The sequence below is a fragment of the Physeter macrocephalus genome, chromosome 3, assembly GCF_002837175.3.
Source record: "Physeter macrocephalus isolate SW-GA chromosome 3, ASM283717v5, whole genome shotgun sequence".
In the NCBI taxonomy this organism is placed as follows: Eukaryota; Metazoa; Chordata; class Mammalia; order Artiodactyla; family Physeteridae; genus Physeter; species Physeter macrocephalus.
In genome coordinates, this window is record NC_041216.1 from 24247874 (window position 1) to 24272524 (window position 24651).

The following is a 24651-nucleotide window of genomic DNA, read 5'->3' on the forward strand; positions in this document are numbered from 1 at the left end:
TCCCTGATCAGGGAACTAAGATCCTGCAGGCCACATCGAGGCCAAAAACAAACAAAAGATGGATTTAAATCTCAACAGTGGGCTTCCCTGGTTGAGAATCCGCCTGCCGATGCAGGAGACACGGGTTCATGCCCCGGTCCGGGAAGATCCCACATGCCGCGGAGCGGCTGGGCCCGTGAGCCATGGCCGCTGGGCCTGCGCATCCGGAGCCTGTGCTCCGCAACGGGAGAGGCCACAACAGTGAGAGGCCCGTGTACCGCAAAAAAAAAAAAACACACACACAAAAAATCTCAACAGTGATAAAACAGTTTTAACCCTCACAGCTAGAAAGTCTCATACCTTCAGATTTTCTATAACTCTCCTAAGCTATGTATCAACTATTTTGCTCCTGAAAATATGATCAGATTCTATATGAAATAACTGTCAATGACTACAGCAATACCATTCACAAAAGATAAAGGCCATGGGAAAGAACGGACTCAGGAAAATGGTGGCCATCAGTGGTAAGGACATACTCCTTAGGACATGAGAGTCCTTGGGATTAAGATGTTTGGTGAATCCAATGGTTTTTCTGTTGTGTTTTGTTTTTTCTTTTTGGCCACAAAACTTGCAGGATCTTAGTTCCCCGACCAGGGATTGAACCCATGCCCCCTGCAGTGGAGGTGCAGAGTCCTAACCGCTGGACTGCCAGGGAATCCCTCCAATGGGTTTTAAGTTATACCTAAGCAAAACCTCTGACTTTGTTGAAATGAGTTACCAGAGGAAGGTGAGGTGCTAACGGAGGCCTTAAAAGACAGTCTAATTCCCCTATCAATCCAGGATAGTTTCACGTAAGCTGTGTGAAGGGAGGGCCTTAAATCTCTTGCAGGTAAAGCAGTAAGAGTCAAGGCTGTGGTATCAAATTACCTAGTTTCAAACCTCAACTCCATCTCATCCTATCTGTGTGACTTTGGATAAGTTACTTAATCTCTATGTTTGTTTCCTCCATTGAAAATGTGGATCTACCCCCCGAAGGTTGTTTTGAGGATGAGCTAATCCATGTAAAGCACTCAGCACAGCCTAGGTTGAACTATATGAATTAAGTGCTCAAAATATTAGTTGTAAAAATGAACTAGGCTAGCCTAGGCCTTTGTTCGGCCAGGGTACCTGTGTACCTGAGGTACACAAATGGGGGGCAGCGAGAATGAAAAACAAGCATTCTGTTAATAAGATATTCTGATTAACCGCTAACATGGGAATTGCCTGCAGTCAAGTGGTTAGGACTCCAGCGCTTTCACTGCTGGGGCCCGGGTTCAGCCCCTGGTTGGGGAACTAAGATCCTGCGAGCCGTGAGGTGCGGCCAAAAAAAAAAAGATAACAGCTAACATTTACTAAGCCAAACAAATTGTATTAAGGGTGTGCCACTCCTTATCTTAGGAAAGAGGACACACCCTACCGGGTTTCCCAAATCCACCCCTGAGCTGCCCAATACTGCCAACCTCCTAACAAGAGCTCTTCCAGGCATTCACGTAACAAATGTTTGAGTTCACACTAAGTGCCTTAAGACGTGGATGGGGAGGTACCTTTGATTGGAGGAGCTCCAGAGAACTGGAGGTAACTACAGTAGGAACATATAGACGCCTTTTCCAGTAGTTTACCTATAAAGGGCAAAAGGAATGTTACAGTGGCTGGAAGGAGGTGTGGGGTGGAGTGTTGTTTTCTATCTTGTCTTTTATTTGGGAGAGATGCCAGCATACTTGTAGTTTGTTAAGGATGAACCAGAAGCGAGGGAAAAGATAGATGACGCCAGAGAGGGGATAACTGCAGGAGTCAAATCAAGTGAGTGAGGGGGCCACGGAACCAGAGCCTGGCAGGAGCAGGCTTTAAATATAAGAATAATTGGGTCCTCCAGGTCTTACCGTAAATCACTGGGTTGCTGTCATGAAATAATATGAGGTTAAAGAAAAACGTCAAGTTTCCTGGGTGGGGTACTCAGCTGATACCGCCCCAACTCAGGAACGGCCTTCGCACATGCGCAGTGCGTGCACGTCGCGTTGGCTGAGGCACTCTCGCGAGAAAAGCCGTGGAAGCCGGAAAAATGGCGCCTCCCAGTCCCCGAGAGTCCAAGGCCCAGTCGGCGACAAGTGCTACCAAGTCTGACGGGGAGATGGTGCTGCCCGGCTTCGCCGATGCAGACAGCTTCGTGAAGGTGAGTTCGTGAGGCCTCGGGGGCACAGGGAGCTGCCCGCGGCTGACCGGAAGCAGGCGCGGACCCTCTCGGAGGCCGCCCACGCGGCCGCGTGCACACTGCAGCGGAGCCTCGGGCGGGGGTCTAGGGGCCGCTGCCCGCTCCGGGCACAGTCTTCATCCTCCGGGGATGGGGCCTCGCACGCTGACACTGGGGGACGCCACACTCCCCAGGGTCCTTGATCTCTCGTTTGAGCCCGTTCAGTCCCGAGTATGGAGAACCGTCTCCGCCTTGTGGGAAGGACTTCCTGGTCACCCTGATGTCCTCAGCCTTCGCGACCCCGACCCCGCCCAGGCCTGAGCCACCCGACCAACTCTCCAGAGAGACTCGGCTGCTTTACGCCTCCCGCGGGCGGGATGGCCCTTCTTCCCTCTCCTGAGGTCCAATCCTACGTAATCCCAAACCCTGGGTTTAATGTCACCTGTTACAGCTGCCACCGAGTGTCCCTCCTGGAGGTGCCATAGAACATTTATCAATGCCTCCTCGAAGGAACATAGAGTTCATTTAGATTATTTGTCTAATGGTGCTTAAATATGAACAAACAAACCTGGGATTAAACACCTCATGCATAGCTCTGACAAGACCATGAAACTAAAATAGTTTGTAAGTTAGCACTACAGATCCTCCAAAACGCCACTCACATTATATCTAACTTATCATTAGCAGATGTTGTTATTAATTCATTTATTTGGTTCTGAACAGTCCCTGGGCCACTAGCCATGGTCCTGATTGGGTGGCTCAGCGCTACCATGTACCCCACCATGATTCAAGTTCCCATCTTTCTCTCTCTCTCTCTCTCTCTTTTTTTTTTTCTTGGAAAACATTTATTACACAACTCACAGTAATGTCATTTGGTCATTTGGCCTTGATATGACCAACCGTCATTTACCTATGACAGCCGCTTCAGGTTTTTTCTCATTATCACACAACAATTAAAATAGAGACCTACTTGGCACTAACTGAGCCATAAACACTAGTCCAGTTGTGGACAGTAGCCATTCTAAATTGCTCATCCAAAAGATCTAGAATATTCTTATGTTGTCTTTTTTTTTTTTTTTTTTGCCGCACCATATGGCTCATGCCGCACCACGTGGCTCCTGCCCTTCGCAGTGGAAGCGTAGAGTCTTAACCACTGGACCGCCAGGGAAGTCCCTTATACTTTTTTTTTTAATTTTTATTTATTTATTTATTTATTATTTTTGGCTGCGTTGTGTCTTCATTGCTGCACGCGGGCTTTCTCTAGTTGTGGTGAGCGCGGCTGCTCTTGGTTGTGGTGCGCGGGCTTCTCGTTGCAGTGGCTTCTCCTGTGGAGCATGGGCTCTGGGCGCAGGGGCTTCAGCGGTGTGGCTCGCGGGCTCTAGAGCGCAGGCTCAGTAGTTGTGGCGCACGGGCTTAGTTGCTCCGCTGCATGTGGGATCTTCCCGGACCAGGGCTCGAATCCATGTCCCCTGCATTGGCGGGCGGATTCTTTTTTTTTTAATAAAGAGAGATTACATCCATTGATTTATTTACTTTTTTGGCTGCCTTGGGTCTTCGTTGTTGCGCGTGGGCTTTCTGTAGTTGCGGTGAGCGGGGGCTACTCTTTGTTGTGGTGCGCGGGCTTCTCATTGCACTGGCTTCTCTTGTTGCGGAGCATGGGCTCTAGGCACACAGGCTTCAGTAGTTGTGGCACGCAGGCTCAGTAGTTGTGGCTTGTGGGCTTTAGAGCGCAGGCTCAGTAGTTGTGGTGCACAGGCTTAGTTGCTCCGCGGCATGTGGGATCTTCCCGGATCAGGGCTCGAACCCGATCCTGTGTCCCCTGCGTTGGCAGGCGGATGCTTAATACTTAACCACTGCGCCACTAGGGAAGTCCCCCTTATGCCTGTTTTTTCAAAGGCGGAAACTAAGGTTCAAGTAAATAACTTGCCCAAGGTCACAGTCAATAGGTAGTAGAGCCAAGACTCAAACCCAGGTGGTTTTGAATATTAGTCATATTATATATGTATTTGTTCTTTCTCTCCCCGCTCTCCTAAGAATGTAAGCTCCAAAACTTGGTTTCATGTTCACTGTTGTATCATAAGGGCTTGGTGTAAAATCGGCAGTAAATGAATATTTGTTGGATGCATGAAGGTCTTCATCATCTAGCACAATTCATTATATATAGTAGATCTTGAAAAAAATGAGTTGCTGAATGAATGGTGATCCGTGTCTGAAACATCCTGTTTTTCTGGTTTTTGACAGTTTGCTCTTGGGGCAGTGGTGGCAGTCACCAAGGCGTCTGGGGGCCTACCACAGTTTGGTGATGAGTATGATTTTTACCGAAGTTTTCCTGGCTTCCAGGCATTTTGTGAAACACAGGGAGACAGGTTGCTTCAGTGGTAGGTACTATATATTGGTTTCTCATGTTGAAAGAAAATATAAAGAAGTAGATGATTTTTCCTGAAATTTGTTTTTTTCTTACCATAATTTTCTGTGCTTTAGAGCTATAAAATGTAAAAACGAGACAGTGGGAAATGTTAATTAGGGAAATGTTACTTGGTAAATTTTGAGTTTTACTTTTAAATTATATATATTGACTATTGCAACTATAGACAATGAATCTTTTTTAATTAATATGGGACTTGAAAACCTAGATCCAAGATTCTCTCACACAACTTGGGAAGTCACAAGTATTAGCTTTCTTTTTCTTTTAATCTATTTTCTTTTATAGTAATAGCTTTCTAATAAGTGTATTAGGACAGGCATTACACAAACATTGATTTTGTTTAACTGTTGCATGACAGAATTAGAGAATCTGTTTTAGATTTCATGTTAAAACAATGAATGCAGAGTACATTACTTACATAGTGTTATATATATTTTTTTAGAATTTAAAGGAAGCTTTGGGATAGTTTCTTCCACCCCCTCAAATAACAGATAAGAAAAATAAGTCTTAGTGAGATTTAGTGAATTGCCCAGTGCCATACAACTAGCAATGTTTTTTGCTGAAGGGTGCAGGTTTTATTAGTTTGATCAAAAAGTATTGGGAATAGTCTGAGCCAAGCCGTGGGAGCTTTCTCCTAGACTGTAAACAAATGAATAAAAGTGTACAAACTGATTTTGGTGGTCCTCTCCTTTCCAGCATGAGTAGGGTAATGCAGTACCATGGATGTCGAAGCAACATTAAGGATCAGAATAAAGTGACTGAGCTGGAGGACAAGTTTGATTTGTTAGTTGATACCAATGATGTTATTCTGGAAAGAGTGGTGAGTATTTCACATTACTCTTAAGGTTACTAACGAATGAAGAGCTTTTGTATTATTAAATATGAAAAGAAACCCAAGCACCTTAGGAAATGAAAAGAAAGGAAGTTGAGCATTTCTGGCCTGTAATGACATTCCCTCCCTCCGCTAGTTGGCTTCTTTTTCCCAAAAATAACACAGTTATCTTCAGATATATCACTTCAGAGTATCACTGCCCCGGGGGAAGGCTTTTTTTTTTTCTTTTTTTTTTTTTGCGGTAAGCAGGCCTCTCACTGCTGTGGCCTCTCCCAGGCTCCGGACGCGCAGGCTCAGCGGCCATGGCTCACGGGCCCAGCCGCTCCGCGGCATGTGGGGTCCTCCCGGACCGGGGCACGAACCCGTGTCCCCTGCACCGGCAGGTGGACTCTCAACCACTGTGCCACCAGGGAAGCCCGGAAGGCTATTTTTAAAGTGCCATATTAGTAATCGACCTTCCAGATTTGCGAATCCCATTTTGTTGCAAGAGAAGAGGCCTCTGGATATAGATCCCAACCAAAATTTAGTCAATTTTTACTATTATCCACAGTCTGCTAAACACCCTGTCTTGCATAATTGGGGGGAGATGTGAATCATTTGATCTAGCTGACTGTCTACTTACACCTAATACTACAGCATAACATTCTTTACAGAAATACACAGAGATTGTCCAAAACACATCTAACCCTCAGCCATGTGACAGTCCTGCAGATATTTAAATCATGCTCTCCTGTCCCTCGAAGTCATCTCTTCCATGGTCTAAATGCCCACAGGTCTTTCAGGGGTTTCTCATACTTTATGATTTCAAGTCCTGGCATTTATCAACTGGGTGCACCTCTGTTAATGGTGCCCGAACTGAGATTCCACATCTTTACAAAGTGGATCAGGATACGCTTCATTCTCACTCTAAATACTGTAGCTCTATGTTTAATACAGTCTAGGGTCTTTTTAATTATTTTAGTGGGCCACATTACACTGTTGAATCACTTTTGAATTTTCAGCCCAATTCAGAATTGTAAAGAGACTTGATCGAGGGTAGGGAGTGCCTGATTACTGCCCTGTCGTTGAGCAAATAATGCTTCAGTTATTTGTGATGACTCTCTAATCACCTCTCCTACAGTGGTCCACCCTTATAAGTGTGTACTCTCGCACATAATTGTCTGAATGTATTTCGTAAAAATTTTAGGTAATTGGCTCTGTTAACCCTGAAAGGAAGATACTAAATTAATATCTCTTTTACTTTTAGGGCATTTTACTGGATGAAGCATCAGGTGTGAATAAGAATCAACAGCCTGTCCTCCCTGCAGGATTGCAGGTCCCTAAAACCATAGTGTCCAGCTGGAACCGGAAGGTGAGGGCTGCTTTTCAGGTGAACTAGAGCTTTCAGTGTCAGCTTTGCAGTAGGGCCCTTGCCCATTCTGATTTGCATTTCTGTTTTAACTTGTTGGACACAGAACTGGCCACTGCCTAACTTGTTCTCATAAACAGACACAACCTAATTACACCCTCTTGTCTAACCCCCCAGTCTCACACACGAATACATTCTTAAATGAGTGGTCCTTGGAAGGCAGAAATTGGAATTTAGTTTTCTAATTCATCAAGTTGCTGCGTTATAAAGTATTTATTATATTTGTTGATCATAGGCAGGAGAATATAGCAAAAAAACAAAATCTGAAACATTCCGGCTGCTTCATGCAAAAAACATCATCCGACCTCAGCTTAAATTCCGAGAGAAGATTGACAATTCCAACACGCCATTTCTTCCTAAAATCTTCATCAAGCCCAACGCTCAGAAACCCCTCCCTCAGGGTAAGCAGTGCCAACTCCACCCAGCAAAAACAAATCAAGGGGAAAAGGTATCCCTCCCACCTTCCTTTCTGCAAATTCAGGGGGAGCCAGTTAACCCTCCGTAACTAGACAAGATGTGAATGTGTCTTTGTCGCTGCTTGGGTCTCCAGCACTCTCTAAAGAAAGGCGGGAGCGCCCACAGGACCGACCTGAGGACTTGGATGTCCCCCCTGCCCTGGCGGATTTCATCCATCAGCAGAGAACCCAGCAGGTGGAGCAGGACATGTAAGTGTTTGCGTGTCTGAATGTCCTGCTGTGGGTCCTGATCCTCGTGCCGCCTTTTCACTCTGTGTCACTTTTGAAAAATGTGTGAATGAGAGCAGAATGTGAGGAGTGGGTGACTCTCTTCTCCTTATCCTGACGTGCATCTTCTCGATTAAACCTCCTGCTTGTGTTCGCAGAGGGCCTCGCACAAGCACCGTCTCACGTAGCCCTCACACAGTCCTGAGAGCTGCCAGTTGCTCTCGTCCCCATTGGACAGATGAGAAAACAAAATTAGGGTTGCCAACTTCCCACAGAGCTAGAACTTTAAGCCCAAGTTTTCTTAAAATTGTCCTTCCCTTGTACCACTCTGCCTTTCTTGTTAGGTGTGGACTCAAACAAGAAGGTAATGCTCACCAATAAATTGAGTACAGAAAAGACATTTCTCACTGACAGGATAAGCATCTTGGAAAAACTTTGCTTAAAACAGACAAGAGGGGGCTTCCCTGGTGGCGCAGTGGTTGAGAGCCCGCCTGCCGATGCAGGGGACACGGGTTCGTGCCCCGGTCCGGGAAGATCCCACGCGCCGCGGAGCGGCTGGGCCCGTGAGCCACGGCCGCTGAAAAAAAAACAGACAAGAGGACTTTGATTTCAATTTAAAGAAAAACGGTGATGAAAACTTCGTCCGTGTTGGTCTTTTTCTCACACGCAGCCCCCAGAGTGTCCGAGCGTTTGTGCCTCAGCCCCAGCTCTGCACTGTGAGGCCACTAGCTGAGTGCTAGAGAAATAAAGGTAATGAAAGGCAGCCCTGCCCTCAAGGAACTCAGAGGCTTAGGATTTTTATGCAAGTATCTGATAGAGAAACTGAAAAAAATACATCATTTGGTATATGACCAACTGAGGTATCGACCACCCTCTCTCACCTCACAGATTCGTTATTCCAAACCACAAGGAATTACATATTTCACCTTTCTGTATCATCCACAATAGCAACCATACAGTGTTTGGCCAATTAGTGCTCAAATCTTTATAAATGAATCGATTTTGAATTATCATACTTTAAGGGTGAACAAGTTTCACCCAATTTTTTTTTTTTTTTTTTTTTTTGTGGTACGCGGGCCTCTCGCTGTTGTGGCCTCTCCCGCTGCGGAGCACAGGCCTCGGATGCACAGGCTCCGTGGCCGTGGCTCACGGGCCCAGCCGCTCCGCGGCATGCGGGATCTTCCAAGACCGGGCCACGAACCCGTGTCCCCTGCATCGGCAGGCGGATTCTCAACCACTGCGCCACCAGGGAAGCCCTCACCCAATTTTTTTTTTTTGATGCACTTAAATCGTCGTTGAAACAATGATGCTTTTAAAAATATTTTCACAATGGTCTTTTCTTGTTTGTTTTTACGAATTGGATTAAAGCAGTTGTTCTTCCTTGAATCATGGAATTAATCAAAAAGATTTTTCTTTTTGCTTTATTGATTCAGGTTTGCACATCCTTATCAGTACGAACTAGATCACTTCACTCCACCAGACTCAGTCCTTCAAAAGCCAGAGCCTCAGGTAAGTGCCCAACCTTAGCTGATGGATGGTACCCAAGTAGCCCAGGAAGAATCAAATACATAGATCAGTGGATGTAATTTTGGCTTTCCTTAAATATTTTTAAAGTAGAAGGTTATGACTTCGGATTATTTCGTGAACTCGTAATTTTGATACTTTCATGAAAGATGATTCTTAACAGTCTTCTCTTTCTGCCCGTACTTCTGTTATGCAGTTATACAGACCTGTAGGAGAGACACCCTGCCACTTCGTGTCCTCGCTGGATGAACTAGTAGAACTCAATGAAAAGCTCCTGAAGTGTCAAGAATTTGCTGTAGACTTGGAGGTAACTTGTTCATGACCTGGAATGAAATTTTTACATTTCCTGTGAGTTCACCTACTCAAGAAATATAAAATTAATACTAATTTAAATCTCCTTTTTGGTAAAAATTAATTATATTACTCTGCTTTATAACTGACTTCAAAATCGGTAAAGGTAAGCCTGGTAAAATCTTTTTTCTCCTGTTCTCCCTTCTTTCTGTGTGTTTTAGCACCACTCTTACCGGAGCTTCCTAGGGCTCACCTGCCTGATGCAGATTTCTACCCGGACAGAAGACTTCATCGTTGACACCCTGGAGCTTCGCAGTGACATGTACATTCTCAACGAGAGCCTCACAGACCCAGCTATTGTTAAGGTCAGCCAGCCTTTTCCCACTCTTGCGTGTGCGTGCAAGATTTAGGTGCTTTTCAGTTTACTGTTTTCATCATTTCAACGTAGACCCAATAAAGTTGAGAGAAATAACAGTAACTTCACACTAGGGTACCACATGCTAAACTGCTTTTGTTTCTAAAGCCCTGTTAGAAGAGCTAAGACTTAGCTCGTTACCACCCAGAAAAATGTTAAATCACTTTGATGAGTACTGCAGTGAGCCCATGTTCTCAAGATTGTTTGGTCTTAATGACTATGCTTGAAGCTAGCAGAGCAGCTTTCTTAGAATCATCAGCTGTTAGCAGTTACAGGTATGCAGTTAGGAGTTTAGAAGGCTGTGGCCCAAATTAAAAGAGGCATTGAAAACTGAACCCATCTTCATCTTTTTCCCGGCTTCTAATTCCAGCGTTCTAGTAACCTCGGGGCAGAGTTCATTTCAGCGTGTAAGTGGCCTTGTGCCACTGTACTGCCTGACTGTGGTTTTGCTTTCAGGTGTTCCACGGTGCCGATTCAGACATAGAGTGGCTACAGAAGGACTTCGGGTTGTACGTGGTGAACATGTTTGATACCCACCAGGCAGCACGCCTTCTTAACCTGAGCAGGCACTCCCTCGACCATCTGCTGAAGCTCTACTGCGGCGTGGAGTCAAACAAGCAGTATCAGCTGGCCGACTGGAGAGCACGGTTAGTTTGTTCTTGACCGGGAGGTGGGCATGGCGGAAGAAGGCCCGGGCGTTCGTTAACTCCCACTCTTGGAGACCTTTGTGCGGGCTGTAACACCATTTGAACCTTCAGTTGAATGTCGTCGCGCTTTCCTCCAGTTGCTTTCGGTGGCATAAGGACAACTGGAAGTTTTAGAATCACAATGAAGTTTATGTTGGGCCGATTATGTTACATAGAGGGGAGTGTTAGTAAATTTCAGTTTAGTTCTGTAATGTGAAGAATTTGAAAATTTTTAAATGGATTGGTTAAAAAAATGCTTCCTATTTGAAAAAGCTGGGAATTACTATCTTAGATAAACAAATAGTGCGTCATGCTTCATGGAAATAGTAGTTGAAAGAGCCACACCATGTCGGCATTTGTCCACGCCAGTCTCTTGTTTGTAACTCACATCTCGCCGGTAGAGATGCTTGTGTGTATGTGTGAGATGGTCTCCCATAGGTGTGAGAGAATTCTAAGGTACAGAGTTGACTTAGCCTTATCGTCAGTGTTTACTGTAGTCAAAGGCTGTAACAGAGTCTTAGCCATACTTTGTGGGATTCTTGCTCACCTTGGTCATTTTCCGATGGCCGGCTTCCTCTCTGAGGTTGCAACTCTTGTATGGAGAAGCACCAAGCTTTTCTCCACTTTTCAGGCCAGAATTTCTAAAGAGAATCTAGTGAAGTCCAAATGTAAGATGAAAATGATAAAAGCTAAAAACCATTGCCTGTTATTTAACCCATGCCACGTGCCATACACTGGGCTAAGATTCAAACTCAGGACGGCAGGGCCCTTATTTTTAACCACATCATTGCCCTGCCGCCCTTTCTACCCAGCTGTGAAAAGAGTGGCTTGTCATATGAAGATGCAGGAGATGATTGTAGAACTGTAGTACTGGCTGGGAGAGAAACTTTGATATCAGAAGGAACCAAAAATGTCTTAGCTCCAGCAGCGTAGACGAGTTGAATTGCCGCCCAGGGGGAAAGGTGTGAAACAGTGTTCTCTGTTGCAACTCTAGACCTCTGCCGGAGGAAATGCTCAGCTATGCCCGAGATGACACTCATTACCTGCTTTACATCTATGATAAGATGAGGCTGGAGCTGTGGGAGCGTGGCAATGAGCAGCCCACGCAGCTGCAGGTGGAGTGGCAGCGGAGCCGTGACATCTGCCTCAAGGTAAAACCCGACACCCGGGTTTCGCTCAGGTCCTTGTTCTTTGCTTTGCTCTTTCCATTCATGAAAAGAGCCCAGTGTCTTGAAGAGCCCAGGGCACAATATTGATTCCCACTGATCTTGAATATTCACTAATATTTTGCAGAAATTCATCAAACCTATCTTCACGGATGAATCTTACCTGGAACTGTATAGGAAGCAAAAGAAACATCTCAACACGCAGCAACTAACGGCGTTTCAGCTGCTGTTTGCCTGGAGGGATAAAACAGCTCGCAGGGAAGATGAAAGTTATGGGTAAGAGATGAGAGAGATTCTTTTTTTTTTTTTTTTTTTTTTTTTTTGTCCTACGCGGGCCTCTCACTGTTGTGGCCTCTCCCGTTGCGGACCACGGGCTCCGGACGCGCAGGCTCAGCGGCCATGGCTCACGGGCCCAGCCGCTCCGCGGCATGTGGGATCTTCCCGGACCGGGGCACGAACCCGCGTGCCCTGCATCGGCAGGCGGACTCAACCACTGCGCCACCAGGGAAGCCCGAGAGATTCTTTTAATCTTGCCAGGTCTGGTAACAAGGAAATAATGGACTTTTTTTCGTTTTTGCCATGAAAGTTGGTTGTTTTCCCAGGGTTATAGCATACAGTGGAACTTGTTGACTGAATTTAATGTGATCCTGTTGTGTGTTTTATTCCAGATATGTCCTGCCAAACCACATGATGCTAAAGATAGCTGAGGAACTGCCCAAGTGAGTGAGACCTGACTAATACGCTCTGACTTTCTCAGTAGAGAAAAGTTGTCCTTCACAATCCAGCTTCCCTGATCGTTATTGCCTCAAGGCTGTTTACTCAGAGAAGATTAGTGCTCAAGGAAGTTAGCACCAAGGAATGCAGAATCTCTGCCCTTGGGCTGCCATTTAGGCAGTAAAACTTCTGAACTGGAACTGTTTCAGTTGATATGCCTTATACTGAGTCCCATGTAAGTCTCTGAGCTTATAGCATCCACTTACAAGGAAGGAAAATGTATGTACCGTCTTCCAAATTAAGCTATCTTATAATTTTAGATGTTTTATGATGTTAATTGAAGTATAAGCAGAGAATCAAAGTTCCTAATCTTCTATCACCTCCTTGCAGAATCGCAGTACAGCAGAGCTGCGGCCCTTCTTCCCAGCTCTCCCAGTTAGCAGGAGGCAGCTGTAAGAGGCTTTCTGCTCAAGGCTCAGTGCAGCAGGGAGCACATCTAGGAGCAGCTGGCTGGGCTGCCCTGATGTGACGGTGTTTCCTTGGTGTTTACCTGAGCTTTCCGTGCTCTGGCTTTATCTGGTTATTGTTCTTTCCTGGAGCCTTCGAGGGCTGTGTTCCTAGGCGATGAGTTGAGTGTGTTCTCGCTTGCCTTCAGGGAACCTCAGGGCATCATAGCCTGCTGTAACCCTGTGCCACCTCTTGTACGGCAGCAGATCAATGAAATGCATCTTTTAATTCAGCAGGCGCGAGAGATGCCCCTCCTCAAGGTAAGAAAGCTTTTCTGCTAAACATTCCCAACTCAGCAGGTTCTCAACTCTGTCTGCCAGTGTCTTACTCCTTGTGGTGTCCTATGTACATGAGCTGGTCTCCATTCTAAAAAAATCCTGAAGACATAGTAGGATTTAGGAAATCCAGTGGGTGTATCTTTATGATAATCCAAAGCTAAAACTCATCCTTCTTTTTTTATGACCGTATCTTTGATCATCCAGCGGTCAGTGATGTCTAGTGACGTCTGATGGGCTGGTTAGCTGTTGTTAGGAGGCAGTTAACCGGGCGGGATAAAAGGGAGTGGGGGTCTCAGCACAGGGAGCTTGTTTTGGAAAACGGGCAGTGGTCCAGAGTGAAGTGACAGTGCCCTGATGAGCGTGTTGGTCACAGAAATGGAGAGCCAAGGACGGGTACAAGAAGCATCTTCAGAAGAAAAGGTCGATGGGACTTAATAACAGACGGAGACAACAGCTGCCATCTCTTTTTTCCATTTTTTTGGCTGTACTGTGTGGCTTGTGGGACCTTAGCTCCCAGACCGGGGATCAAACCTGGGCCCTCAGCAGTAAGAGCGCCGAGTCCTAACCACTGGACCGCCAGGGAAATCCCTGCCATTTCTTTTGGAGCACCATGCTAAGTGCTTTAGAGGTATTCCCCGACTGGCAAGTGGATTTGAAAATAACAGAGGTGGAGTCAAGGACAGTTCACTCCACATATAAAGCCGAGGTGATGGGAAACATGAGAACCTTGGCTAGAAGAGGGGAATTCAGAAAGAGCTGACTGTGCAGGAGATGCTAAGGTTTAGGAAAATTTAGACGAAAGCAGGGTCCCCAGCCCATAATCCAGATCCATACATCTACGTCAGTATGTGCGACGCATGGGCACGCACACACCAGCACGCCTCTGCTCTTGTGTAGATAATGCAAGATGTCAGGTAAATTTGCATGTTTTGATTTGTGTTTTATTGGGACAGTTTTTCATGTTTTGTCTCAGTAGCGTCAGTATGTGGTAAATCATGTTTATAATTTTTTGAAAGATTATTGATTCCAGAAGACTTAAAATCAGCCCCTTTGAAACGGTGAAAAAGAAGAGAATCTGAGGATAAACACATTTACCGTCTTCATGTTAAAATTTCTTTCCTGGCTGTATACTTTTTCCAAGTAAAGAGAGAAACGCTGGTGACAAGAGAAGAATCTTTATCAAGCTCTTTGGAATCCTTCCACATTGTGCCTTGTTACGATAAAAGGTTTTGTTCTTTCATCCAACAAATAATTATTGAGCACTAAGTAATTATAGTGCCAGGCACTGGAAGGGATGAAGGGATGAGAGAAAATCTCTGGGCTCTTGAGAAAAACACCGTCTAGTGAACGGACCCATCTGCGCTGAGGGGAAAAAAATGTGTGTATCATCAAATTTAGGGCACTTTCCTCAAATTCTCTTTGTTTTTACTTTGCAGTCTGAAGTTGCAGCTGGAGTGAGGAAGAACGGGCCACCGCCCAACCCTGAGGTACCGGGATGTGTTTGTTGTTGCTTCTTTGGGGGAGACATCAGTCAAAGCCAGCGCAGACCCAGCCTCCCTGATAGACACCAGGGCCTGACACCTCGGGCAGAAGGCGGCCCCCTGCTTGCAGGTTGTTCGTGCCAGCCTGGTGCTTTCTTTTTGATGCAGAGATTGGAGAATGCTCTCTTCGGCCCCCACGACTGCTCCCACGCCCCGTCAGATGGCTGTCCTCTCATTGCAACCAATGGTAATGAAAAGCCCTCTGGAATATCCTGGACAGCTGGGGCTGCCTGGTGTGCCATCCCACAGGCTTCGACCGTGCTGACTTCCCTCCCTGTAGGGCCTGTGCCGGTGCAGAAGCAAGAGGGCCTCCCCACTGCCCGAGAAGAAGAGGAGGCCCTGCCGGACACCGGACGCCTTATCGCTACCGCTGTCATCACATTATTTAACGTGAGTAACATCTTTGAGGAGGGGAGACAGACTGGGGGGATGTACTGGGTTTATCACACAGGCTGTCTGCCTGGAGTGTCGTGGCCACCTCTGAGCCGAACACCAGAAGTAGAAGCCAGCAGTGGTGGGAGTGGGCATGGAGGCCATCAGCCAGATGGGGTTTGCTGCCCTGACGAGGAGGCCTGTGAGAGGTGGCAGAGGATTCTCTGTGCGCTCTGCGAGAGGAGATCCTCAAGGGAGGGTTGACATCTTGATACTCACCAGTGGCCCCCCAGGGAAGCGGGTGTGGGCTCCAGGGACGCATAAGCAGGGACTTTTCCCGAACATCCACGGTCAAGGAACAGTTCACCCTGATTCCCAGAAGGGATGGCGTGATGTCTCCGATGACGAGCGTGTGCTCTGTATACCTTCCTGACGGCCGCCAACACCACCGATATGTGCTTTGGATGAAAAAGAGGAGATTTAAAGAGCATTTTTCCAGTCTGGCTCGTTAGAGGAAGTGAGCTGCAGGAGACCAGGCACTAGGAAGTGGGTCGGAGCTTGTTCCCCATCCCAGAGAGAGGCTGAGTCCTGGTAGGTAGTGACTCCATCCAGTGTGAAGTCCCAGTGTGGCCCGCCTGAGCCCAGCCGTGTTCCTGGAATCAGGCTGGGATGCGACAGAGCTTATCCCGGTCTATCCCACCCAGCACGCTTCTCCTTTCCGCCAGTGACTTGAGCTGCAGGTTCTTTGCACAAAGAAGACCAAGGTGCATTTGTTGGTCAGGATGGAGAGACACTGAAATGACCAGGGACAAAAGGAAAACGCACAGATAAAATTCTGAATACAGCAAGCAATAGATGTGGTAGAAAGAAAAAACCATAATTTCTAGAAAGAAGGAACTGGGAAAGAGGAGCGAGAATACGGTCTATGTGGAAAAAGACAAGTGTCCAGCTTAGCAGATGTTCACATGGTTAAGAAGCTGGTGGTCCAGTAGGTTACGGGATCACCGTTCACAGCTATTCCATCACACTCGGATGCTGGGCCAAAGCCAGGGAGGTGAAGTACCGCCAGCAAGATGTACCACCCGGGAGTGAACTTTCCTTTTCACTTAATTCCATACATTTAGTCTTGCTTCGTGCGAAAAGAAGTCTAGGAGCTTTAGTTGACCGCAGAATTCCTTGAGCCACAAAGTGATTAGGCAGCTAAAGATGTGAGCGTGAACTTGCGGCCGTGTGGACTTGTAAGCGCTGTGCCTGGTCTAAAGGATGCTGGATCCCCTCGTGCCCTGTGTGGCAGGGAGCCTAACTACAGAAAAAGCCAAAGGACAGCACATGCTGATGAACCCGGGTGGAAGCAACATGCTGTTGCATAATTTCATTGGTTACCTATAAAGGTGTATGATTTTAAATTTCAGGTAATTTCAGGTTACAACCCCACATTTTAGAGCCAGCCAGACCTGGGTTTAAATCCTTGTTCTGCACCTGTTAGCTGCAAGACTCTGGAAGACTTTCTTAACCTCTCCCAGCCTCGCTTTCCTCATCTGTAAGATGGTGAGAATAATGCTACATAGCTCATAGGTTGTAAGGACATGGTGAGAATTCATTGATTCGATAAATACGTATTAAACACCCTACTGTGTGCATTACAGGTTATTACAGTGCCTTATACATAGGGGAGGCTTTAAAAAAATAGTCGTTAATATTGTAAGTCAACTATACTTAAATTTTAAAAATTTAAATTAAAATAGTTTGTTTTTTGGGTATTTTGGGGGTTGGTTTCTGTTTTTTGTTTGTTTTTGTTTTCATTGTTTTTGTTTTGTTTTGTTTTTGTTTTTGTTTTTTTTTGCAGCTTACAGAATCTTAGTTCCCTAACCAGGGAGTGAACCTGGGCCACTGCAGTGAAAGCACCGAGTCCTAACCACTGGACTGCCAGGGAACTCCCAAAAATGTTTTGAATTAAAAAATAAATTTAAGTTATTCCCTGGTGGTCCAGTAGTTAGGGTTCCGTGCTTCCACTGCAGGGGGCACGGCTTTGATCCCTGGTCGGGGAACTAAAATCCCGTATGCGGCATGGCGTGAATGAATGTCAGCTGTTAGTATCATTACTGTTACTGTTATTCCTCTTGCTTGTATCTTAATGTCACAGAATGATTACACGAGTGGTCATTTTCTGTCCCTGCAGGAACCTAGTGCTGAAGAGAATGGAAAGGGTCCATTAACAGTTGCACAGAAAAAAGCCCAGAACATAATGGAGTCCTTTGAAAATCCATTTCAGATGGTAAGTAATGGTTGTGTATGTTAAGGGCTGACAGAAGAGACAGAGCTTTCTGTAGCTGTAGGTGCCTTTTGCCTGGAAAAGAAGCTGAGAGTCTTCAGAGCCTGGAAGCCTCAAAACTGTGAAGTTGTCCCCGGCGGTGGGTTGAGACCTGGGGTCAGGTCTTTTGAGACAAGGCTGAAAAGAAGACCCCACTTGAGGGCCAGGCAGCTGCGGCCAGGCTGATGCTTTGCACTGAGGCCTCCTAAGATGGAACCAGCAAGAAAACTCCCATCTCAGTGCCACCGACCTCTGGGTCCGGATTCCATTTCTCAGCGGTTAACGTGACTGTGTCTCCATCTCTCCAGTTTCTGCCTTCACTAGAATCCCGGGCTCACGTTTCTCAGACAGCAAAGTTCGATCCATCTTCGAAAATCTATGAAGTAAGTGGATTTGTCACCCTTTCTAAGAGTGACTTTCTAAGAAAAGGGACTTCTTAATTTCTTAAACCAGGTTTCTGTTTTAAACAAGCCCATCTGTGAACCTCCCTGAAAGTGAATGCAAGAAACACTTCATATATAAGCGTTGTTTCCAGAGAGAGCAGCCAGACTTTAATCAGATTTTCGAAAGCATTGGGGAACTTTTTAAGAAACAGATCTTTGGTTTTTGTCTTTTTTAATTGAAGTTTAATTTACTTGGTGTAAAGTACACAGATATGAAATGTACAGCTTGATGCGTTTTTATACATGAATATTACTTTGAGGTTCTTAAAGGTGACAGCTTAAATTTTAAAACACTCTGTTGTATGTTGTGTGGTTTGTTTTTAACAGCATTATGAGTAAGAATGAGAGCACATCTTCCCTGGGTCCCCATGAGATGTTCCTGGGAGCCCTCATGCTAACTGTCTGTTAAAAGCCCTCTTCCTCCCTGCAGAGAGTAGCACTCTGGTCAGATGGGTGGCCCGCCTTCCTCTGCTCCCAGCACACTCTTTCTTTAGGCAAGAGAATCAGGCCAACACCCTGATGGGCCTCCGCCCTGTCACTGGTGGTTAGCCTGCTGCTGTTAGACGGGGAGTCAGGCAGGGTTTCCCCCACTGGTTGTGGCACACTCAGCAGCCATCCGTCCCTCACCGTGCTTGCTGGTTCCTGTCACCTAGATGCATTCTAAGGCCGCAGGTACAGGTGGTGTCGTAAAGAAGCACATCAGACTTGCAAGAGTCCTGCCTTGAGTACCATCTCCGCCATTTATTAACCATGCCCCTTGGACAAGTTATTTAGCTTCTCCGAGGCTGTTTCCTGTCCGTAAAGCAGGGGTGATGTTAATGCCACTGTCCCGGGATCACAGAAGGGACTGAATGAGATGGTGGATATGCGAGCATCCAGCCCAGTGCCTGGGATACAGCTGTACTTTGTCCTTCTTAATAAGTAGCTTATAAATAAAGCCAGCCTGAGGTTTTGTGTGTCATTAGATGTGGAACTTATAACCTAGAATGTATATAGCTACTAGGTTAGCATGCTCTGCATCACCTCATTAAAAAAATAAAGCATTCCTAGGTGGCTGAGTTCTGGAGTTTTTTTGTTTTGTTTGTTTTCATTATAGATCAGCAACCGTTGGAAGCTGGCAAGCCAGGTACAGGTACAAAAAGAATCTAAAGAAACTGCCAAGAAGAAGGCAGCTGAGCAAACAGGTAGCGTAGCATTTGCTTCCTCAGAAACTCGGCGCATTTGTTAGAGCACAGCCCTTGCACGTCGTTCTGTCGATTTAATCGTTTAACGAAGTGCCAGATACAGCAAAGCAGACCCAGCCCTGCCCTCCGCAGCCTCCCCTCTGCTGAGGAATGGCGGACAGTCAGCCGGTAGATGTGTGTGCTGTCAGGGCAGCGGGTACTTGCTCAGAGAGCGAGGTAGGAAGTGCTGGGGGGTGGGCCTGAGGGGGCGCGGGGCTACCTCCGTCCGGCAGTCAGTGAACCTGACGTTGAGCAGAGACCTGCAGCGATCGGGGGGAGGGTACCGGACCGGAGGCCCAGCGAGGCCAAGCCCACAGCTCGCCGTGCTGCTCCGCGTGGCCAGGAGGCCCAGGGGATGAGGAAGGCGGGAAGGAGGGGAGGACAGAGAGCAGGAGTCCGTTGTCAGGACTTTGATTCCAAGTGAGTTGGGGGCCTTGGAGGGTTCTGAGCAGAAGAGGGACGTGCGCTGAATTAGGCTGTGGAGGCCCCGCCCTGGAAGCTGCGCCGAGGGCAGGGCGGGGAGTCCGGTCGGAGGCAGGGCCGGAACGCAGGTGCGCGGGGACACTGGCGTGGACGACCTGGGGACAGACAGGTGGTGAGAAGTCAGAGCCTGGGTGTGGCCTGTAGTGAAGCCGACAGCGTTGGGTGAGGACTCGCGTGTGGTCCGTGGACTCGAGGGGTTTCGTCCTGAGTGCCTGCGGGGGTGGGGCTGCCGTCGACAGTGAGGCTGAAGAGGGAGCCGGTTTGCGGCGGACGAGGTTTGGGTTCTGGTCCTTCACGTGTTACAGTTGAGATCCCGACGCAGCACCCTCAGAGGTGTCCCGTGGGCCAGTGCGTGAGGGGCAGGTGTGGGTGTGGACTGAGAGGGCGGGAGATGAGAAGAGCATCTGGGCCCGAGCCCCCGGCAGCCGCCCTGTGGGGCTTTGGGGAGGTGGGGCGGGACCAGCAAAGGGGACTGAGGGGCAGGGAGGGCGCGCTCGGCGGGGGCGGCCGCCGTGGGCAGAGGAGGGCAGAGGCTGCACAGAGACGGTTCTCTCTCTCGCAGCTGCCCGGGACCCGGCCCAGGAGGGGTGCAGAGCAGCAGTGGAGCAGGCCGTGTCCGTCCGCCAGCAGGCTGCCGTACGTGCTGGCTTTTCTGCTTTCTCTGGTCGTGGTCAGGATTCTTCTCGAACATCAGGAGGGCTTACCCTCAGCTTTGGATTAAATGCTTGCTTCTTCCCAAGTAGTGCTGCCTCGTGCCCCTTGAGGAAGTTGACGTCGTCATCCCTCTTCGCTGTTCCGCCCTCCGCGTCCGGGATGAGCATGCCCCTCACCTGTAGAAGCAGACAGGGCTTCAAGCCTGCTCCGTGTCCCACTCCTCCCGGGAGCTGCTTCACTCCCCGGCACCCAAACACTCTGCAGTGCTCAGCCCCGGCCTCTGGAAGTGGCCTGGTGTCATTCTCCCTCTGGGAGCTCGTCTCGGTCCACCTGGCAGTAGCCCCGCCCAGACTCCCCGCCAGCGCTCCTCTCCCCATCACCGAATCAGTTGTTACAGCCCAGGAGGCGGTGGGTCCCTCGCGATGTGCTCACTGGGGGGCACGCGGGGCGTGCTGCTCTCTTACGGGTCTGTTCAATCCACAGCTAGAGAACGCTGCCAAGAAGAGGGAACGAACAAGTGACCCGAGGACGACAGAACAGAAACAAGATAAGAAACGACTCAAAATTTCCAAGAAGCTAAAAGACCCAGATCCACCAGAAAAAGATTTTACCCCATATGACTACAGCAAGTCGGATTTCAAGGCTTTTGCTGGTGAGGCCAGAACAGGTGCCCTGCAAGGACTGCCTGCCATGTCACATGGGAGGAAGCTGTGGGGTAAAGGAACAGGGGGCCTTCGGCGGAGCTTAAGCTCTGCCTGAGACCTGGCACGAAGCAGGAGTTGTGAGGGCAAGACAAGGACACAGTGGTGACCGGACAGAAACCCACCTCCCTCAGCCCCTGGGACTGACTTGTAGGAGCCGCTCTGGTGGTTCAGCAAGATGGTGTCTGTTCGGATCGTGGCTTCATCCTCTTCACAAGAGCTTGTGCCCGGAAACACGTTTTCTCACAGACAGACAGATACACCACACTAAAGATTTGGTTTGTTGAGAAAACCACACACACACACACACACACACACGATTTGATTTGTTGAGAAAACCACACACGCACACACACGATTTGGTTTGTTGAGAAAACCACACACACACACACACACACACTAAAGATTTGGTTTGTTGAGAAAATCTGATACACACACACACTAAAGATTTGGTTTGTTGAGAAAACCTGATACACACACACACACACACACACACACACTAAAGATTTGGTTTGTTGAGAAAACCTGATACACACACACACACACACACACACACAGACACACACACACACACACACACACACACACACAAAAGATTTGGTTTGTTGAGAAAACCTGATGCCCAGGACATGAAGCTCTGTGCTTCCTGAGCCGGGGGTCTACTTTGAAGGGGCTGTAGGTGGCATACCTGACTACAGAGCAGCCTCCTTGGCAGCACAGCAGTCTCTTCTGCAGGAATGTCACCTCTGGTCCCAGTTTACTGACAGTGGCTTCATCCTGCACAGAAACCAGATAGATTTCCTTGATGTAAAGTGGCCAGTGCTTTAGCCACCTCCCCCTGACCTAAGAATAGACCTGTGAGAAATGAGCCTTGTCTCCAGGCTGCCCTTAGCTACTGGGAACATGATCTGTGAAGTTAACATCAGCCAGAAGTTTCTCTCGGTAAAGGGGTAGTGGACTGATGGCCCACACTGCCTGCATGTTGTGCCCCCGGCCCGGTAGTAAGTCTGTTGTGTGTATTCACTCACTCACACGATCACCGGCGTCTCTTCTCTTACCTTTCAGGAGACAGCAAATCCACACCTTCTTCCCAGTTTGACCCAAATAAGCAGCCACAGTCTGGCAAGGTAAGTAATAGACTGAGAACTCCAGCATGCTCGAGGTGCATGTTTGTTGACCTCTTCCACTGCTTGGAAGACAGGTCCATCTAGGAATCCTTTTTGCATATCTTTTCCCTCACCTCATTTCTTCCCAAGTACAGACAATACCCATCAACTATTCTAGCAAGAAAAAAATGTTTTAAAGAGTCTATAGAAGTGGGTGTGTGGTTTTGAAGGGTGTTACTCTGCTGCCATGGGAATTATAGCCACAGGCCGAAACCCTCCCTGTGGCTGCGGCACAGGCCTGCCTTGGCCCCCCCGTGGGCATTGCTGCCAGTGAGAGCAGAGGGTGGCTGGGCGTCTGGCATGGGGAGGGCGAGGCCCACGTGGAGCCCTCCCGTTTCTTCAGTAGCTCATCTGTATGGCCTCGCCTTCAGAAACACCCAGAAATGTCCAGTTGCAAGAAAACCAAAGTCACACCAGTGGCGCTGGAGCCCTTGATGGGCCATCTGAGCTCAGGGGTGTTGTCCTGTGCGTCTTGCAGTCATGGTTGTCACTCAGCTTCAATGGCTTCTTTTCAGAAATGCACTGCAGCCAAAAAAATTAAACAGTCGATGGGAAACAAAAGCATGTCCTTTCCAACTGGAAAGTCAGACAGGTACGTGCCAGACGGCCGGCGTGGCCCGGGAGACCCAGTGAGCAGTTCTGAGGCCTTAGGTGGAAAGACTTTCAGAGGGCCTCTCCCAACCCCATCCCGCCCTTTGTCATTTGGAAAACTAGCTGGGACAGGAGAGGTGATCGCAGGATGCCAGTCACAGCCACGGCCTCCCAGGGCTCCAGTCACCCTCAGCACTCTCCCGGTACCACACGGTTTCCCAGGGGCACCTCAGAGCAAATAGGTCTGAAGTTTGCCTAGATCAGCTTGTTTCTGAGGAATGAGAAAAACAATCCGTAAGCAAATGTGGGTTGTCACTGTTCAGGAATATTTTAGTTAGAGGCGTGAAACCCTGATCCTTGAGGCAGACCCTGAGGTCAGAGGACTCACCCCCAAGCTGTGGCCGTAAAGGAGGGACCTGCCTGTAGATCTCGGTCAGCTCGGCCATTCCAGCCCCGCTCTTGTCCGCTGGAGTTTCGGGGCACATTGCTGCCCCGCTCAGTCCTCGCAACCCCCAGACAGTCCATTTTCCCTCAGTTCTGGTGATTAAGGTTCGCAACGTTTTATAAACTGGCTGAGAGCTGACGTTCAGCCAAACTGGAAGAACTAACTGTTTTCGTGCTGTCTCTACAGAGGTTTCAGGCACAATTGGCCAAAGAGATAGTGTTGGAAGAGACCCTTGGGATCCTCCCATGGACTGGAAGCACCAAATGGTGGTGCTGGTTTTGTACAGATTCATTTTTAAACCATTAAAAATAATTCTTACTGGAAGAAAGCTGGTTCCTGACTTTTCTTTTGCGGCCACCACGGCTCTGGCAGGAGAGAGCAGGTCTCATCCTGTCCAGATCACCATCGTTAGTGGCCTGGGGTAAGTGTGCCCTTGGGGTGTGGTTTCCGGAGAAATCCAGAACCACCTCCAGCGGGGAATGCAGGAGGGGCTCCTGTGACTCAGGAAAGGGAGGCCTGGAGCACAACGCTCACCCGACTGTCCATCCCGAGAGTTCTCACTCGTTCACACGCCTTCAGATCACATGAATGAAGCCAAACGGTGGAAAGTACATTCGGGAGGGACTGGTGGGTGCCAGCGGGGCTTCACAAGGGCCTGGTCTCTTCTCTGCCTCTTTCTCTCTTTTCTTTTTACACTTTTTTTCCCAATTATAAAAGTAATAACATGTTTATTACAGGAAATGAGGAAGACATAGATAAATGCCAAGAGAAAAATTAAATCATCTTTAATTCTACCACACAGAGATAACCTTTAACATTTTGATAGAAAGGCTTTTTACCATGTATATCTTTTTTTTTTTTAATAAATGCATTTACTTTTGGCTGCGTTGGGTCTTCATTGCTGTGCGCGGGCTTTCTCTAGCTGCAGCAAGCGGGAGCTACTCGTCTTTGTGGTTCACGGGCTTCTCATTGCGGTGGCTTCTTGTTGCAGAGCACGGGCTCTAGGCACGCAGGCTTCAGTAGTTGTGGCGTGCAGGCTCAGTAGTTGTGGTGCGTGGGCTCAGTAGTTGTAGCGTGTGGGCTCTAGAGCACAGGCTCAGTAGTTGTGGCCCACGGGCTTAGCTGCTCCGCGGCATGTGGGGTCTTCCCGGACCAGGGCTGGAACCTGTGTCCCCTGCATTGGCAGGCGGATTCTTAACCACTGCGCCACCAGGGAAGTCCACCATGTATATCTATAACTTACAAACGGCTTTATATTTCTATAGTCTTTCACCTTTTTTAAAAAAATATTTATTATTTATTTATTTGGTTGTGACGGGTCTTAGTTGCAGCAGGAGGGCTCCTTAGCTGTGGCGTGCATGCGGGATCTAGTTCCCTGACCAGGGATCAAACCCAGGCCTCCTGCGTTGGGAGCGCAGAGTCTTATCCACTGCGCCACCAGGGAAGCCCCTATAGTTTTTCACCTTTAAAGTTTATATTATGAGACTTTTCTCATTCTGAAATTCATTTTAGAATTATTAAACATTTATTATTATTATTATTAAACATTTTAATTATTAAACATTTAGATTTCTATTTTTGTACTA

The 24651-nt window shown here is 47.8% G+C and overlaps 2 protein-coding genes across 4 annotated transcripts; one reads left to right on the forward strand and one right to left on the reverse strand.

Moving 5' to 3' along the window:
- Positions 1 to 1792: 1792 nt before the first annotated feature.
- EXOSC10 (exosome component 10) lies at positions 1793 to 23384 on the forward strand. 3 transcript variants are annotated; one of them, XM_007129742.4, is made up of 25 exons: positions 2026 to 2188; positions 4448 to 4584; positions 5328 to 5451; positions 6710 to 6814; positions 7107 to 7272; positions 7422 to 7536; positions 8988 to 9063; positions 9275 to 9385; positions 9591 to 9734; positions 10241 to 10431; positions 11465 to 11621; positions 11764 to 11912; positions 12305 to 12355; positions 13006 to 13117; positions 14572 to 14622; positions 14785 to 14863; positions 14957 to 15066; positions 17228 to 17323; positions 17668 to 17742; positions 18899 to 18986; positions 20071 to 20144; positions 20646 to 20814; positions 21929 to 21990; positions 22545 to 22621; positions 23252 to 23384. In XM_007129742.4, exons 1-25 carry the CDS (start codon positions 2078 to 2080, stop codon positions 23280 to 23282), a joined length of 2661 nt encoding a protein of 886 aa, XP_007129804.1. In that variant the 5' UTR covers positions 2026 to 2077; the 3' UTR covers positions 23283 to 23384. The 3 variants fall into 3 exon arrangements, with proteins under 3 accessions (XP_007129803.1, XP_007129804.1, XP_028343644.1); XM_007129741.4 differs by lacking the exon at positions 23252 to 23384 and having other exon boundaries at positions 1793 to 2188; positions 22545 to 23221; XM_028487843.2 differs by lacking the exons at positions 20071 to 20144; positions 21929 to 21990; positions 22545 to 22621; positions 23252 to 23384 and having other exon boundaries at positions 20646 to 20812.
- Positions 18997 to 20639, reverse strand: LOC114485946 (uncharacterized). Its single transcript, XM_028487844.1, has 2 exons — positions 20213 to 20639; positions 18997 to 19603 (listed from the first exon to the last, which is right to left on the reverse strand). Exons 1-2 carry the CDS (start codon positions 20537 to 20539, stop codon positions 19259 to 19261), a joined length of 672 nt encoding a protein of 223 aa, XP_028343645.1. The 5' UTR covers positions 20540 to 20639; the 3' UTR covers positions 18997 to 19258.
- Positions 23385 to 24651: the final 1267 nt, after the last annotated feature.